At 30.9% G+C, this 17,508-nt stretch overlaps 2 protein-coding genes across 5 annotated transcripts; one reads left to right on the top strand and one right to left on the bottom strand.

Moving 5' to 3' along the window:
- The first annotated feature begins 7,303 nt into the window (after positions 1-7,303).
- Positions 7,304-9,331, top strand: LOC124945489 (guard cell S-type anion channel SLAC1). The gene is made up of 2 exons (XM_047485934.1): positions 7,304-8,721; positions 8,806-9,331. Exons 1-2 carry the CDS (start codon positions 7,334-7,336, stop codon positions 9,188-9,190), a joined length of 1,773 nt encoding a protein of 590 aa, XP_047341890.1. The 5' UTR covers positions 7,304-7,333; the 3' UTR covers positions 9,191-9,331.
- Positions 9,234-14,597, bottom strand: LOC124945490 (protein TPX2-like). Of its 4 annotated transcripts, none has more exons than XR_007099985.1 (18): positions 14,291-14,597; positions 13,888-14,040; positions 13,048-13,119; positions 12,576-12,729; positions 12,155-12,263; positions 11,618-11,668; positions 11,394-11,491; positions 11,233-11,308; positions 11,103-11,165; positions 10,919-11,005; positions 10,740-10,798; positions 10,539-10,617; positions 10,170-10,235; positions 10,031-10,096; positions 9,873-9,947; positions 9,730-9,764; positions 9,543-9,646; positions 9,234-9,465 (listed from the first exon to the last, which is right to left on the bottom strand). XR_007099985.1 is itself a non-coding variant. In XM_047485935.1 (18 exons), exons 1-18 carry the CDS (start codon positions 14,469-14,471, stop codon positions 9,447-9,449), a joined length of 1,557 nt encoding a protein of 518 aa, XP_047341891.1. In that variant the 5' UTR covers positions 14,472-14,596; the 3' UTR covers positions 9,234-9,446. The 4 variants fall into 4 exon arrangements, 1 of the variants encoding a protein (XP_047341891.1); XR_007099986.1 differs by having other exon boundaries at positions 9,543-9,633; XM_047485935.1 differs by having other exon boundaries at positions 9,730-9,774; positions 14,291-14,596.
- Positions 14,598-17,508: the final 2,911 nt, after the last annotated feature.

Below are 17,508 nucleotides of genomic sequence, written 5' to 3'. Positions count from 1 at the left end.
AAATTCATTGGAAGTGGGTACGTTCTTTGATAACAAAAAAGAAATACAATTGAGGTTGCATAGACATGCGATGTCTAATCACTTTGTCCTTAAAGTGGTGAAGTCAACAAAAAATCTTTGGTTTGTAAAATGCATGGCTGAGAACTGCAAGTGGAAATTGCGTGCTATGAAAGGAAAATTCTCGGAGATGTTTGAGATCAGAAAATTTGTAAAAGAACACACATGCTCAATTTTGACGAGACAAGACAATGTGGCAAGCACCATCATGGGTAATTGCGGAGTGTATCAAACGTAAATACATGGACCATCACCATGACCACATGCCTAAAAAAATAATGGAAGACATGCATACAAGTTATGGGTTAACTTTGACATATAATAAGGCTTGGAGGTCAAGGGAAAAGGCCTTAATGGCGGTGCGAGGAACAGTGGAGGATTCCTATGCGCCAGATGCATTTCCCGCCTGCGACAGATGCACCGTCGCATGCGACAAATGCATTTCATTTATGTTTTGTGCTTAATTATATATATATATACTATATTATATTTGAATTCAAAATAGCAAACTACATTACATTCAAAAATAAATACATAAGGTTTACATTCAAAAATAAATACATAAGGTTTACATTCAAGTCAGAATAATTAAACTTGACTCTTCATAGCCCTTTCCATAATTAAACTTGACTCTTCATAGCCCTTCAAGCAGGTGCAAGTAGATTTCCATGAAACACGTCCAGGAAAGTTCTCAATTACAGTTTTGTTTTTGCATTTGGTTGGTGCCATCTGCAAAAAATCAATAAGTCAGAATAATGAAAGTACATACCACTAATTTAAAGGAAATATGACATTTTTCGAAGACGACAGTGCATCTGTCGCAGACGACAGTGCATCTGTCGCAGACGACAGATGCATCTGTCGCAGGCGAATAGTGTATTCTTCCTGCGACAGATGCATCTGTCGTCTGCGACATATGCACTGTCGTCTGCGACAGATGCACTGTCGCCTGCGAAAATGCATCGTCGCCATCGACAATAAACCCAAAACCCTGCAACAGCCTTCGACAGAAGCATTTTAAACCCAAAACTAAACCTAAACAATAAAACGGAGAACTAGGATAGAAACGGGGAAGATAAACTCACATTCGACGTATTTGTCGGGGGCTCTTGTTTGTCGTCGGAGCTCGTCGGGGTTCGCTGGAGGGTTCGAGGGAGAGGACGTCGTCGAAGTTGGAAACGAGAGAGAGGGAGTGAAAGGAGAACTGGGAAAGGAAGACGGGGGAGTGAAAGGAGAACTGGGTTCGAGGGAAAGGAAGACGGGGGAGAATGAAATTCAAATTTTTTTTTTTTTTTTTTAATAAAGGGTAAAACTGACCTTTTCAAAAATGAAAAATTTATTAATCACCTGTTAAAAGTGGAAATTCCCCTCTTATGAGGGTTATTCCATCAAATTTCCCTATCCATTTACCATAGTAAGTTGCATCTACATGAGTAATGGCTGAACCAAGGTTAGGAAAAGCAGTCTTCATCTGCCTCATTGTCACTAGTATAAGCAAAGCACTGAAAGTTCGTTCCTATTGAAAATTGATGCCTTTGTGTAAAAGGGCGAATTCAGAATATATATATATATATATATAATATTTATTATATATATATATATATAATATTTTAAAATTTTATACTGTGCTACAGCAACACAGCTCCGCACTTGCCTGTGTCAATTTGCTTCATACAGTGTCTTTTGTTCTTCCTTTTGTTCTTCCTGTGACATTCCAACAACAATTTGTTATATACAAGATACAATTAGAAGTTAGAATGCAACTAGGTTTACAGTTGTAAAACTAATGTACAAAAGAAGATATGTAATTGTTTGGAACAACAATTTGAATAATACATTTTAAAATATAACTTTTTCATAATCATTCACATAATCATGATTTCACTTTCTTAATTTATCTATCTTAATTATTTTATTTTTAATATATGTATATATATATATTTCTCTTTTTTAATTATATATATAATAAATTTGAATTATTTATTTTGTAATATATATAATTATATATTAAATATATATAACAACATATTTAAAAATTAATTTGTAATATATTTAAATAAAAATAAATTCTCTCTTTATATACAATATATATATAATAAAATATAAATTAATTATTAGAGATAATAAGAAATAAAATAATTAAAAAAACTTAATTAAAAAGGAAAAATTAATATATATAATTTTAGGAGAGAAAAAGATTAATATTAATTGTTTTAAAATATGTATAATTTTTTATTTTATTAAAAATTAAAAAAAAAATGTGTACAATAATATACAAAATATATATATATAAATGACAAGAAAGAAAATAAAAAATAAATTAATTATTAAAGATACAAAATTAATATAAGAGAGAAAAAATTTAATATTAAATTTTAAATAAATTAAAATATAAAAATTATGTATAAGAAAATATGAAAAATATATATTATAAGGATAGAAAAAATAAAAAATATAATAATTATTAGAGTTATAAAATTATATATAAGATAAGAAAAAAACAAAACATAAATAGAAGGAAATATATATATATATATATATATATATATATATATATATATATATATATATAATGATAGGCTGCTAATCCTAAATCCAAAAAAAGCGTTTTTTCTCTAAATTCTCTTCTTTCTAACACTAAATCTCTCATTCTTGAAGACTTGGGCAGGCAGTGGGCACTACAGGAATGCAATGAATTAATAGCTCTTCTAATTTATTTTTATTTAGAGAGCGGTAATTGTTTGAGGCCATGTTATCATTGTGATCAGAGAGAGAAGTTGCGTGCTTAATTCTTAAAAGACAATCATCAATCATTAAATTTTCATAAGTTTTATGAAGATGACAAGTCTTGCTGCTTGACGACGCCATGCATTTAGTCTGAGAGAGAGATTCTTTGAATTTTACTACTGCTAAAACAAAAATTGATATATTATAAATTATTATACAATCTATAAATATATTATACCATCTATAATATAGATATATTATAAATCATTATAATATCTATAAATATATTATTATTATATTCTAGAGATTTTAAAATCATTCTATACCATCTATAAATAATCTTAACTATGTAATATAATATATTATATTAATATATTATTATATTTACATAATTAAGATTATTTATAGATTGTATAGAATGATTTTAAAATGAAATTTTATAATTATTATATATATAGACAGTTATTTATAGATTGAATATATTAAATATTCAGAAATAAATAAAAGGATAATTTTTTTATTATTTATTTTTATTTATATATATATATATATAATTATGAGAAAAAAATTGTATATTTATTTTATTATAGAAGATTTTATTTATTTATTATTATAAATACAAATATCAATCATTTATTACAATTTTTAAATTGAAAAGAAATATCAAAGTTTAATGATAAATATATTTAAAATTCTCATAATAATATAAAATTTTAAAATTATTATTATTATATATTATGCATATATACAATTTTTTATTTATGGATAAAAATAAGAATATATATATATTTAATTATTAAAAAAGTGAATATTTATAAATATATATTTCTATTATATTATTATATAGTAAAAAAGAGAAGAGAGTGAATGAGTGACTCCTAAGCTCTGCTATAGAAGAATATTGAAAGATGCCCAAATTTAGGTTATCAACGGATGGTAAGATTTTCAATTCCACATAATAACATAAAATTTTAAAATTATTATATATATTTATTTATTTATCAAAAGATATAAGAAAATATTTATATAAACAAGAATGTTTATATAATTAGCATATATTCAATGCATTTAAACTAGAGTTTTCTCATTTTTAATTTAACTTCCCAAATTAATCTTATTTGTTTAATTTCCTCAAATTAGTCTCCGAATTAACTCGGTATATATGCATATATATTTTATTAATATACCAACTTATTATTAAATATATATTATATATTTAATTGTTTAAAATATTATTTTTTATAATATAATAAATCACCTTTATAAATAATTAATATAATTATTTCAATATATCAACTAAAATGCGTGAATCTATATTGAAAATAAAGAAAGAAGAGAACAAGTGGGGTTACAAAGAGGGCTATGGTTGTTCTTGATTTGACGGAATATTAAGGGTTGTTCATTAGATTTAGATTCAAGATCTTTTAAAATATTAGATGGGTTAAATATGAATTTGAGATCAAATTTAAACATCTAATTTTCAGATTTTTATGCATAATTGATAGAATTACATATGTATTGTTCATACAAAAGAAAAATACTTTTTTGATAATGCGTGAACCAAGTTATACTTAATGGAAGATCCTCTTGATCTTCAGTGATATGACTAATTAATGAATAAAACTGATAAATTTTTTTATTATTGTAAAATATTTAAAGAGAGGTATACAAACATGTAATTTCTCCTTAACTAATATTTTTGTTATATATTATTTTATTTCATAAATAAATATTTTTTTTAAATCTTAATTATATAATTAACATTTAATTATATATTATTTTATTTCATAAACAAATAATATATTTTAAAATTTTAATTTCATAATTAAACTCTTTAATTATATATTTTTTATTTCATAAATAAATAATATTATTGATTATTAATACATAATAATCTCTAATTAATTTATATATATGTGTGAGAGTAAATGGATATTTAAGTTGGAACGTGAGTTGATCCGCCATCAATTTGAAACGGTTAAAAATATGAGTGTAAATGAGCTAAGTCGCTTGTGAGCTGTTCGATCAAAGTTCGATTTGAGTTCGATTAAAATCGAATTCGAGCTGAGCTCAAGCCAGTTCGTTTAAGATTCGAGTCGAATTCGAGCTTAAGTAAAACTCGCTTGATGGCTCGTCAAACTTTTTCGAGCCTAATTATATAAAAAAAAATTATTATATTTTATTTTTTAATAAAAAATTTAAACATACACATAAAACTATCTATAGGCTTATTGCTTATGGGCCTCTCTAAAATATATTTATAAATTAAAAAATATATATGTTGTATAATACTTATAAGGAAACAAATAGATTTGATATTAATTTAATTACATAAACATAATTTTTAAAAATCAAATCAAAATATAATTATAATATAATATATACAATCTTAATGTATTATATTGTATAAGATATGAAATTATTTTTATTTCACTATAGAGTATTTCTTAAGATATATCAAAATAATATTTATAAATTAAAAAATATTTATTATATAATACTTCTAAGTTATGATGGAATAAATATATTTGATATTAATTTAATTACAGAAACACATTTTTTTAAAATTAAATCAAAATATAATTGTACTGTAATATTATTTAATTTATGCAACTCAATTTATTATATTTTATAAGATACAAAATTAATTTAATTTTACTATAAAGTATTTTATTTTTTCAAAATAAACATAATAGAGTCTAATATGTTTTTAAGTTTATCTCAAAGTATTTTTCTCAAACTTCTTTGAACATGAATAAAACTCCCTCAGGTATTCTATGTGTATACTTACGCGAACCAATACATCCATTCTTACGTGAACCAAGTCCTGGCTGAGGAAGAGTTACGGGGCGTAAAATAAAACAAAAATACGCGGGGGATTTTACGGTCCGATGAATAAACTCTCAACTTCCATTTTGTTTTTTTAATATATATATATAAATATATTTAAATTTGAGCCTTTTGAGCTTATAGTTATATGATCGAGCCGAGTTCGGACTTAATATTGAAAGCTCGATCAAACTCGAGTTCGAGTCGAGCCAATAAAAAATGAGTCGAGCTGAACTCGAGTCAGGGCTAGTTCGAGCTCAGCTCGGCTCATTTACATGCCTAGTAAAAATAAAATTATAAAATGGTGTGTATGTTTCGAACTTGTAACCTAACGAAATAAATACAACATTTTAACCAATTATGTTAATAAAACTTATATTTTAAATCCAACACAAAATTTGTTTAGTGTGTGTCATTCTTAACAATATAAGTTCAACTTTTTAACTAACTAATATATATATATAATAATGCTTAATTTAAATTTGTTTGATTGTAAGGTCAAGAGTTGTGATTAATTTGAATATATATGTAAGAATAAATGGATACTTTAGTGGATCATGTGTTGACCCGCTCATAAATTTGAAACGGTTACAAATAAAATTAAAAATGTTATATGCATATTTCGAATTTGCAACCTAACAAAATAAGTATAATCCCCTCTTCTAGTCTAACGGCTATAAGAGGTGGATATTAACTCTAAGTTAATGGGTCAGGCGATAAATTATGCGCCTAATTAAATGGTTAAAAAGGAATAAGAGGTCAGTAACAAATGATAGTGGTTAAAAAATATGAATCAAGTATTTCACTAGTCAAATTGTGAGATCACAATGTTAACTGTTGATTGAGATTGGTGATTGATTTTCCTAGCAATAAGAGACGTTTGAAAGTGTGATTAAGATTGGTGGTTCGTTTACCGATGGATAAAAGGCGTGTGAAAATATGATTGAGATTGGTGATTAGTTTACCGAGGGATAAGAGACGTGTGAAATGAGATTAATGGTTAGTTTGTCGATAGATAAAGGTTAGTAACATCTGTTTACCAAGGGATAAGAAACTTGTAAAAGTGTGTTTGAGATGTGGTTTTCTAAGGGATAAGAGGCCAGTAGCAAAGGATTGAGATTAATGGTTGATCGGTAACAAAGGATTGTAAAATCACGAGTTGAGAGGTCGATTGTGAATGGTGGTTGGTTTGTTAAAAGATCGGAGGCATATAAGTTTAAAAGTGTGAGGTTATGAGATGAGAAGTCGATTGATAATTGATTTACCGATGAATAATAGAGGTCGGTAACATTGGAATACGAGGAGACTGTTTAAGATTGTATATTGTTTTATTAAGTTTGTATCTAATAAAATCTAGATGGACAAAATGGAGTGATTGTGCTATGTAAACTTCTTTTTGTAGAGTCTCGTGAAGAAATGCATTAATAATATCAAGTTGAGAAGAATTTTTAAACAATAATATTTAAAATACTCTTGTATTATATATACCTTAATAATAATAAATAATAATAGTTTTTCATTTGAAAAACTTCACTGGCCTCAAATGACTGATTTTTATTATATCACGAGATTTCCATTAAAGCAAAAAAAAAGTAAAGCATTGCATTAATTTGCTTGCTGTCTCATCCACCATGCAAACCACCACCTAACTAACTACATACATAGTCTTTCTTTCTTTCTTTCTTTCTTTCTTTTCCTTGAAGGAGCTAGCAGTAAAAGAATGGACACCAGAGCAACAACTTGTTCTAGTATTGTCAAGAAGAATACCCATCTCATGGATATCCGTGAAGTATCCAACGAAGAAGATCATCACCATGAAGAAGAAGAAGAAGAAAACATCATTCAGATCGAAATACCCACTAAGACCGACAGACAATCAAACCGACCCCCCATTAAGCCACGAGAAGCCAAGAGGCAGCAGCAGCAGCAACAACAACAAAGGAGTTTTAACCGTCAGGTGTCGCTTGAAACGGGCTTTTCCGCCCTGAATAGAGAATCCAACACCAAAGAAGACCGAAAGAAGGTTCTCTCCAGAAGCGGGAATAGCTTTGGTGGGTTCGGTTCTGCTAATAGAATCGACGGAATAAGAAAACCAGCAGATTTCAGCATTTTCAGAACTAAATCCAGTCTAGGAAAGCAAAATTCCTTACTACCTTCTTCGTGGAAAGACAATGAAGGAGATGGAAATGGAAATGGCGGCCTTAGAGGACCTGAAGCGTCTGATCATAATAATAATAATAATACTGTTCCTGCTGGAAGGTACTTTGCTGCACTTAGAGGACCTGAACTTGATCAAATCAAAGACTATGAAGACATTCTTCTTCCAAAAGATGAGATTTGGCCATTCCTTCTAAGGTTCCCTATTGGTTGCTTTGGTATCTGTTTAGGTTTAAGCAGCCAAACCATTCTATGGCAAGCCATGGCTACGAGCCCGTCGATGGCCTTCCTTCACATTACTCCGTTCATAAACCTCGCACTATGGCTTCTATCTCTTTTGGTTCTTGTCTCCGTTTCAATCACCTATATGTTGAAATGTGTCTACTATTTCGAGGCCGTCAGGCGAGAATATTTCCACCCAGTACGTGTCAACTTCTTCTTCGCTCCGTGGATTGTCTGCATGTTTTTGGTAATAGGGGCCCCAAAGATGTTGTTCCCTGGACCACCTCACCCTGCGGTTTGGTGTGTTTTCATGGGTCCTGTTTTCTGTTTGGAGTTGAAAATTTATGGGCAATGGTTATCCGGGGGAAAGAGGAGGCTTAGTAAGGTGGCGAATCCTTCTTCCCATTTGTCTGTGGTTGGGAACTTTGTTGGGGCTATATTGGCTGCTAAGGTAGGGTGGGAGGAGCCTGCAAAGTTCTTGTGGGCGGTTGGATTCGCTCATTACTTGGTGGTGTTTGTCACTCTGTATCAGAGACTTCCCACAAGCGAAGCCTTGCCAAAAGAGCTTCACCCGGTTTATTGTATGTTCATCGCAGCTCCCTCTGCCGCCAGCATCGCTTGGGAGACTATTTATGGTGAATTTGATGGGTGCTCGAGGACTTGTTACTTCATAGCTCTGTTCCTCTATGTTTCTCTTGTTGTTCGCATCAACTTCTTCTGGGGTTTCAGGTATTCACTTAGCTCTCTTTTACTTAGACTAGATTTGAATGGATAATACTAAATAGTAAAAAAAACAAATCATCGTGTCTCTAGGTTTTCAGTGGCATGGTGGTCTTATACCTTTCCAATGACAACTGCATCTCTAGCTACCATAAAGTATGCAGAACAAGTAGATTCGGTAATAAGCAAGGGACTTGCACTTACCTTATCATTCATGTCATCGACAATGGTGTCATCATTGCTCGTCTCGACCCTCCTTCATGCGTTTGTTTGGAGGACATTGTTCCCCAATGATCTTGCAATTGCCATAACAAAAAAGAGAGTAGTAGTAGGGAAGGAAAATAAGGAGAAGGAGAAAAAACCTGCCACAAAAAAAACTTATGATATTCGTCGATGGGCAAAGCAATCGCCTCTCAACTTTGTTTCATCCATAACAAAGCACAATCAGGGAAACGACAAGGACTCCTCCCATGGATGAAGAACATATGATGAATTGGATGAAGTATAGAATAAAACATTGACAGTAAGTAGCCTTTTCTGCATTTTATTGAGAATTGGATGGAGTTTTACAATGTGAAAATATGAAACTAAAGTTATGTACTTGTGTTTGGTATTCGACGACACTTTGGGCCTATCTGCTTTCAAACAAAAAATATCTAAATATGTTCCTGACTAAGCTTAATTTTCATATGTGAATGAAGCCTAAAGATAGTCCTAGACATATTCTTCTGTTCTCAGCGAATGCCCAATCCTCTGAAACGTTAAAAATAATATACATATTAAACCTATACAAGATAGTTATAACTATGATTTTTCATGATTTCACATACCTGCTCATGCCAGGCAAAAGTTCAACGTTAGCAATCTCTCTGTTGATTGTATGATGAGTTCTTCCGTGGCCAGACTCAATGTATTCTTTCACTGAATGTTTAATCTACGAAAGAACTGTCAGTAACTAAAAGAAGATTGTCTGCATTGTTAATTAATGGGGAGAATGTATTAGAATAATATGATTACCTCGTGTTCTTTTCGGAAAGCAACCGATCTATTTTCTTTTGCATCCTTGTACAAAAGCATGATAATTGTTAAGATATTGAAATTTTCACAAAGGACTACATAAGAATGTCAGATTGTAGGGGAAGCCCAGGACCAGAAGAAACCTTTGATGATAGACAAGAAGATCTTGGCAGTGGCAATTGGGATCGAGTTTTTGGTTGAAGCTCATTAAGGGAAAGCTACCACAAATAGAAGAGCCATGATTAGATGATTATATTAATGGAACAATAACTACACAGACTACCACCATAATCCTCTTTACCTTGTTAAAAAGATCATCAACTTGTATATTTCGTTGAGTTCTCTTCTCTGTCTGGAAATTAAATTCCTGTAAAAAAAATTAAAGAAACACATATTCAACTCTTGATCAATATGGGAAAACCATGCCAATTGATGATTACCATCGGTACTGTAACATCCTTCTTGACGTTCCTAAAGACTCCAATATCTCCTTTACTTGAAAATATCTGCAGGTTGAGGAAAAATGTAAAATTATATTCTCTGTCAGGATCATGGTCTCTTTGGGAATATGGGTGATTTCTTTTTCCGTTTAGTATAAGATTATTTTTTGGAACATGATTCAAATTATAGTATGATATTTGGTAAAAATTATATCCTCGGTCATGATCCAAATTATTATCTTGATTTATGATTTTTTGTGAACAAATGTAGATTTTTCCAGATCATGAGATCATAAAATGTGGTAACAAATAGGCTCAATGATTTGAAGAGATGATATTATTAACATATACTCCCATTGGTCTTATTACCTTCTTATTAAGGGGCCGTGCTTTAAAACTATGAATGGTGTCATTTCCTTCATGCCTTGTAACATCCATCGCACTTGGTCTGATCAAGAGATAACCGTTACAAAGAATGCAAGTATTCAGAACTATAGAAAGTCATTCATTAAATTCAAAATCTTTTAAATGGTAGACTATGCAGGTGTTTTAAAAATCCCCGTAGATTACCTTCTTGATTCTCTGCTCGTCCTTTCTGAAACTGAATGGACCATAGGTCTATTCAACACCTGAGATCAACATATACGTCAAATAAGGTGGGGTATAGCTAGAACAAACTGTATCATGTATATGCCGTAACTTCCTTAAAATGATATATTCTAATTGAAAATATATGATGCACATGTAACCTTATGAGAAGAACCCTCGTGAACCAAGGATGACGAAGAGGCTAAAGAATGCTGTGAGGCCCTTTCTTTAGTCTTCAGATGGAATTCCTGATAAATTACAACAAATGGGATTAAAACTTTAATGAAGAATGGAGAAGGTTTTCAATTGATTAAGCCACGGTATCTGTTTTATGAAAACAATTACTTGAAACTCTGGTAATCTAGGGGTGCTTCTTTTAGGTAGTAGCAATGAAGGAGCATCAAGAATCTGCAAAAGATACATAATTATATGATCTCATTCAAATATCCTCATTTTAGACTTTACTATAACTTACTTTTTTGTTCAGTGGTCGCGCTTTGAATCTACGAATATCTGGTGCTGCAGATTCAGGTTGTTGATTATCTTTTGGCCTGATATTACAAAATTGCATACTGATCTGTCATCCTCCTTATATAATATATATCCCCTCCAAAGATAAACTTTTAAAACACTTACCTCATCCTGTAAGCCCTTTGTGATGTCACTAGTTCAGGCTCCCTAGGAATAGTGATTTTGAACTTGGCCTGTGTTGAGTTCCCACTAATCGTTTCCTCCTATTGATTGTCGAAATTATCCCAAGAAAGTTGGTCAAGGGTATGATAAAGGCACAGATAACATAATATGAAGGGACAAGATAGAGGGGCATCTTGGTTCCAAGATCGTGTTCTACAAGAAATTACCTTTTTAGACACCTTATGGATCAATACATTTTGTTGCTTTGTGCCACCATCCTATATAATAGAAAAGAGAACGGTTGTCAGGAAATAAGGATCACCAATCGTAATTCTGCTAACAAAATGGATATATGTTTATTTCTCATGAATCTATGTAACTAACCTAACATTAGGAACGTATAATCAAAAGAATCCCAATATGCATAGGCACATAATGAAAGGACATGTGGGTTGGTCAGGTTACTTCAAGAAATCATTGCATGCACAAAATGGAACAATCTCAGAATTTCAATTTGAAAATCTTGAGAAAGTGTGACACTGAGTACACAATGATATCATCAAACATTGGGCACAAGTACAAGGTCTAAGAACATAGTTTATCAGAAAGAGTAGACTTCTGTTTTGGCACAGGTATATATATTGTGCACTTAAAAACAAGTGCAGCAACTTGATGCTAAAATGAATATGCATCTTATATAAAAAGAAATGTCACAATAACCAGAATATTATTGGGGGCAAAATAAGAAAAATAAATCTCTTTACCTTGAGCAAAATACCTCCCTCAAGTTTTTGCCTTTTAGCAGCTTGGATCTCAGTGCCAAATGGAGTGTTCCCGCATTTTGGTTTGTCTGAATTTACGAGCTTCGAAAACCTAAAATAGAATAAGTATTCTACAAAATGAGCTTTTTTCTTTCACCAAATGCTATCTTTTGCTATGCAGAAGTAATTTTATAGTGGACACTGGACTCACACAAGCAAAAATGAACAAATCACACCAGCTGAAATTTAAGAAACCATGAAAGGAGAATAAAAAACTACATACCAACATCAACTAAAAATTTATGAAGAGAATAAAAAGTTGGATTTCAAAGGAAAAGAGTTTTGTTAGACAAACAAAATTAGAAGACAAGCATCAAATTAACAACTATGAAGAATCACAAGAAAAAAGAATATTGTAAATGACCTAGGATCACCAATTTGCTGCGGTCGATTTTGCTTCGCTAACTGACTTGCAGTAGGTTTCATCAGAGTTGACACTCTTGGAAATGATGGTTTTGCAAAAGACTTAGCTTGAGCTTTGCTGTCGTCTTTTTTTAATTGATTTGGAAATGTCAAACCTAGAAAGAAAGAAACATGAACAAACAATGTGTGAAATACATATTACCAATCAAAAAAAGATATCAGAATAAATGATTTAATCACGCTTGGGTTACACAAGATACAAAATGAAACAATCAGAGTTGTTTTTAACTTATAACTATGTCCAAGCAAAGGACATTAAAAATCTCAGCAATATGATGAAACAAAAACAGGTTAACTCGCTTAAAAAAAGGTGATAACCAGGATACAATTATTTCCCTTTCAATATATTATTTTCAAGGACAAAGTTTCTGCAAGCATCAGTTATTTTCTAGGGGAAATGAAACTTGAAGTACCTGTGGGCAAATGTTGGAGCATGCCACCACCTTTTAAATTGTTTAAAATTTCTTCATTCATAATTGTGCAATCTGTAATAGGAAGAAAAATTGTGAAACAGTGTCTCATTACACAGACTTGAACAACCAATTAAATGTTAAGAATGTCTGAGCTAAAATGTGGAATAGGCAACAGAGATCTTGGGAAGACTGATGGTCAAAATCAGATCTATCAAATATGGGCAAATCAAAGATATAAGCAAATTGATTTTATTTGCCCATATTTGGAATGAAAATCAATATTTCCATGATCTGCAAATATTCCACATTTCAATGCATATATTGTTTAAAACAAATCAGGTCTGCTTTAAGACAGAATCAATTAAATTCTTCCTCATGGCTCCAACAATGGCAGTATTTGGATCAAATGAGTCAACACTTTAATAACATAATCACATAGTAAGTGATTGTTCTGTTAATAATTTCTTCAAAAGGAACTCTAGCATTGTGCACCAAACATGAGTTCAACTTAAGATTCAATGAAGCATCATGCACAAAGAACAAGTCTGCAAGTTCAATACATATTCAGGCTGTAAGCTGCTAAAATTAAGTACAAACTCAAAGGAATGGATACAAAGACATATTAACCATCCTGTAATATATTCAAAACCATTTCAAGTTTGTGATGACCCCAGTTTCCATGCTGTAATTCTTAGAACGTGTAGGGTACCCCAAGTTTTAATATCAAATGTTTTTCATCAAATGATAGACTAAACAAACAATGAAACTAATACAATAATATACAAGACCTATGTGTTGAATACAAACTATTAGAGCTTCATGGTAAAAAAACTATTCTACCTTGATTGTTCATGTTCATTCTAGAGCAATCTTGCTCATTATCAGAATCACTTCCTTCCAAGCTCATGTTCTCCTCTCCACCACTAGATCTTGGAGAAGTACACAATTGTTGATGAAGAGTGTTCTCTCTCATAATTAACTCTGTTACAAAAGCTGGAACAAAAAAAAGATAAAATTGTTATCATCAAACCCTTAAGATCAACAGATGAAGAAAAAAAGAGAATCAGAAACCCATTAATCTAATAAATGTAGCACATATGAAAATTTCTTAAAAGAAAATATATACAAATAAAATGAGATAGAACCCATTTCGAAAAATAAGAATGATTTGTGTTTTTCAGTTTTGGGTTTCAAATGAAGCAGAATCATTCACATTATGAACAATAAACAAGTGGGAACCTACGTGAAGGAGGATAGCTACAAGCAGATTCGAACCATAGCTCCGACTGAAGCGACTCCAATGGAGTCTCATCCCGTGTGAAATCAAAGAATCGAGCGGCGTCGAAATCGTAATCCAAGTCAATCTCGATCGCCGTGAAAGTAAGTTCGCCGGAATCGTAGTCCATTACTTCATCATCATCCATGTTACCCAGAAACAAATGGCTCCGGATTGGTTTTTTTTTCTTCTCAAGCTCAGAACTGAAGGACGCACAGTTATCAAATCCTCCAAAAGGAGCTGTCTGTACAATCAAATACAATCATTTTTATGCACATATCGAGATACAGACGGAGCTCCAGAAGGATCCGAAATTTTGAATAATTCGGGTTTACGGATACGTAACGTTGAGTGCGAATAGACAAATATAGCCCTAGGGTTCTTTTAAAATAACGTTCTAGAGACCGTTACCATTTCGAATGTTTGAATTTGGCTGAGGGGGATAGGTTAGTCATTTTGTCTTGCCTGGGGTTTCGAGAACCCGGTCTGAGGCAAAGTCTGAAATTTCGGCGATAGTCGTGTTTTACTTTTTACCCCTCGGGAAGTGGGAGAAATTGCGATATTACCATTAACGGTATTATCCGTTTGTCTGTTTTTAACATGGGGCCCAATCTCCAAGTAAATTTCAAATGTGCCATTATAATAAGCCCATTTTAGAGGCCAAATTTAATTTTAAATAATATTAATGGTAAGTTTTATGTGTTTAATTAAATTCCCTTAATAAAACCTTTATTTATAGGCAAATAAGGGCTTATAAGTTGGTCCCAAATTCCCAATAATAGATAAATTATTTGAGAATAGTTTAAAAGCTAAGACACCCCCATAACCAAAGGTTTTTTTTTCTTTTGCCCAAAAAGAAAAGAAGTAAAGGACATTTTTATCCTTTTATTATTATTATTATTATTATTATTGTTATTATTATTATTATTATTATTATTATATCTTAATAGCATTATTGTCCTTTATGACGAGGTTGGGTTGGGAATGCTACTATAGATCATTAATATTTCACAAATAAAACAAACACTATTAAAGTGTGTAAAGTTAATAATAGAACATAGTTAGAGTAGGCCTTACAGGGTAGGAGGACAAGTAAATAAATGAAATGTTTAGATAGTCAAATGTGGGAAATTTAGGGTTTGATTGAAAAAAATATATTTTTGAATTAGATTAAGCATTGTAAAATAAATGAACCTTATGATTTGAAAATATTATTTTTTATTTAATTTGAATGATATGATTGGTTAATGAGATGTTGGATTATTTAAAATAATTGAATTTAATCTAAATAATTCACTTTCCACATCAAATAGGCTCTTATATTATTTTCACTAATTAATTAAAAAAAAATTATTTAAATAATTCTAATTATTCTAAGTTCATTTTACTTAATCAAAATATTAAAATATTTCTTATTTTAAATGATTATTTTCTTGTTATATATTAAGAAAAATGATAAACTCAACGAAAATTTCAGAGAAAATAAATCCGTGAATCGACGTGGCATGACATGTGGGTAAAAGAAAGAAAATTAAAAATGTCTCAAAACGCTCTTTTCGGGTCTCGAAACGTTCATTTCAGGAAAAAAAATATTTCTCGTTTCGAAATGAGCGTTTTGGGACCCAAAATGAGCGTTTTCGGGATCCAAAATTAGCGTTTTGAGACCTGAAATGTGCGTTTCAGAACGTGGGGCCAACATTACATATCGCGTCGAATTCGTGGACTTGCTTTCGCTTAAATTTCATTGAGTTTATCATTCCTCGTATATTAATCGTATATTAATGTCCTTTAAATATTTTTATCAATAAAATTATCACATCCTTGAAATTATACTATATTTATCTCTCCAAGTAAAAAAAAAAATTGAATTTGAACACATTAATTTCTTAAGACATATATAAATGTAATTGTAACTTAAAATTTTGAAATATATATCTATCTTCTCCCCCAACAAAAATGGGTTTATGCCTATAACCAAACAAGGCTTTATTATGTTGAAGAAATCCTGCAATATTTAATGAAAAATGTCCGATGGTAGATACAACACTTATGAGGGAATCATTGAATAGGTGTTGTTGGCCCCTTTTGATTAGATTTTACAAACTAAAATATTGGACCCATTTGATTACATTTATAGCTGAGGGAATTAAATGTAGTCAGAATTTAAATATGGTCCTTGTTTGGCCAAAAGACAATGAAAAAGACAGCCTTATTATTGAGAGGGAAGTATTCAAATATGCTTGATTGAATAGTCATTATCATAGTATTACAAATATTTGTTATATTTTAGCTTGATTGAATACATTTTGATGTCATAACTTGACTGATAAATTTTTTTAATTGTGATCTTTACAATTTAATGGAATTTGATATGTGTTTGATCCTTTATTAAAAATAAAAAATAAAAATAGAAAAAGAATTGACATTAATATGAATTTGTAGTAGTTGAGTGATAAATTTGACAGTAACTATTTAAATTCTTATTTTATGTGTGACATTGAACAAATAAAAAAAAAAGGAAATATATACAAATATGAACAGTGACAATGCACGCCATTAGAGACCAAAAAAGGAAAAAAAAAGTTAAAAAACACAAAAAAACAACCACAATGTTTGTGTCAGTTAGTGAAGGTAAAAAAGGCTGCAATTCCATAGCCGTGTTTCCTCGGATACCTTTGCTGACCGCTTTTTCTCACCCATTTATATATTGTTCTCAATGGATCCAATTAAAATACAATAATATATGACCCGACCCGACCCGAAATGTTAAGGTTGGTTCGGGAATGCCCACTATACCCGAACCCGGATGGATCTCTTTCGTCTTTGAGCTGTAGGAACCGATACATTTTATTTTAACTACCGGTCTCGGTTCTTCTATTAAGTATGTCATTCCTATCCTGAATAGTACCGAACCGAAATACAAAATAAATAATCAAACTGATTAGTTTGGTTCCCTCGATGAGATGTCTGAATGACTGAATGTACTCACGAATAAATTGGTTACAATTTCATAAGTTGGGTGAAAATGAATAGAGTGAGTCTTTAAAATTAAACCATGTTCATCCCTAGCAACAACCATTGCTTTGTCAGTGATCGAGGTTGAATTTGGTTTTGAGGATCATGGTTCAGTCTTTCAACCCGGAACATTTATAAAATAAAATAAAAATTAAGAATACATTGAAATA

This window comes from Impatiens glandulifera, chromosome 7 (assembly GCF_907164915.1).
Source record: "Impatiens glandulifera chromosome 7, dImpGla2.1, whole genome shotgun sequence".
Classification (NCBI taxonomy): Eukaryota; Viridiplantae; Streptophyta; class Magnoliopsida; order Ericales; family Balsaminaceae; genus Impatiens; species Impatiens glandulifera.
This window is presented reverse-complemented; position numbering and strand designations above follow the sequence as displayed.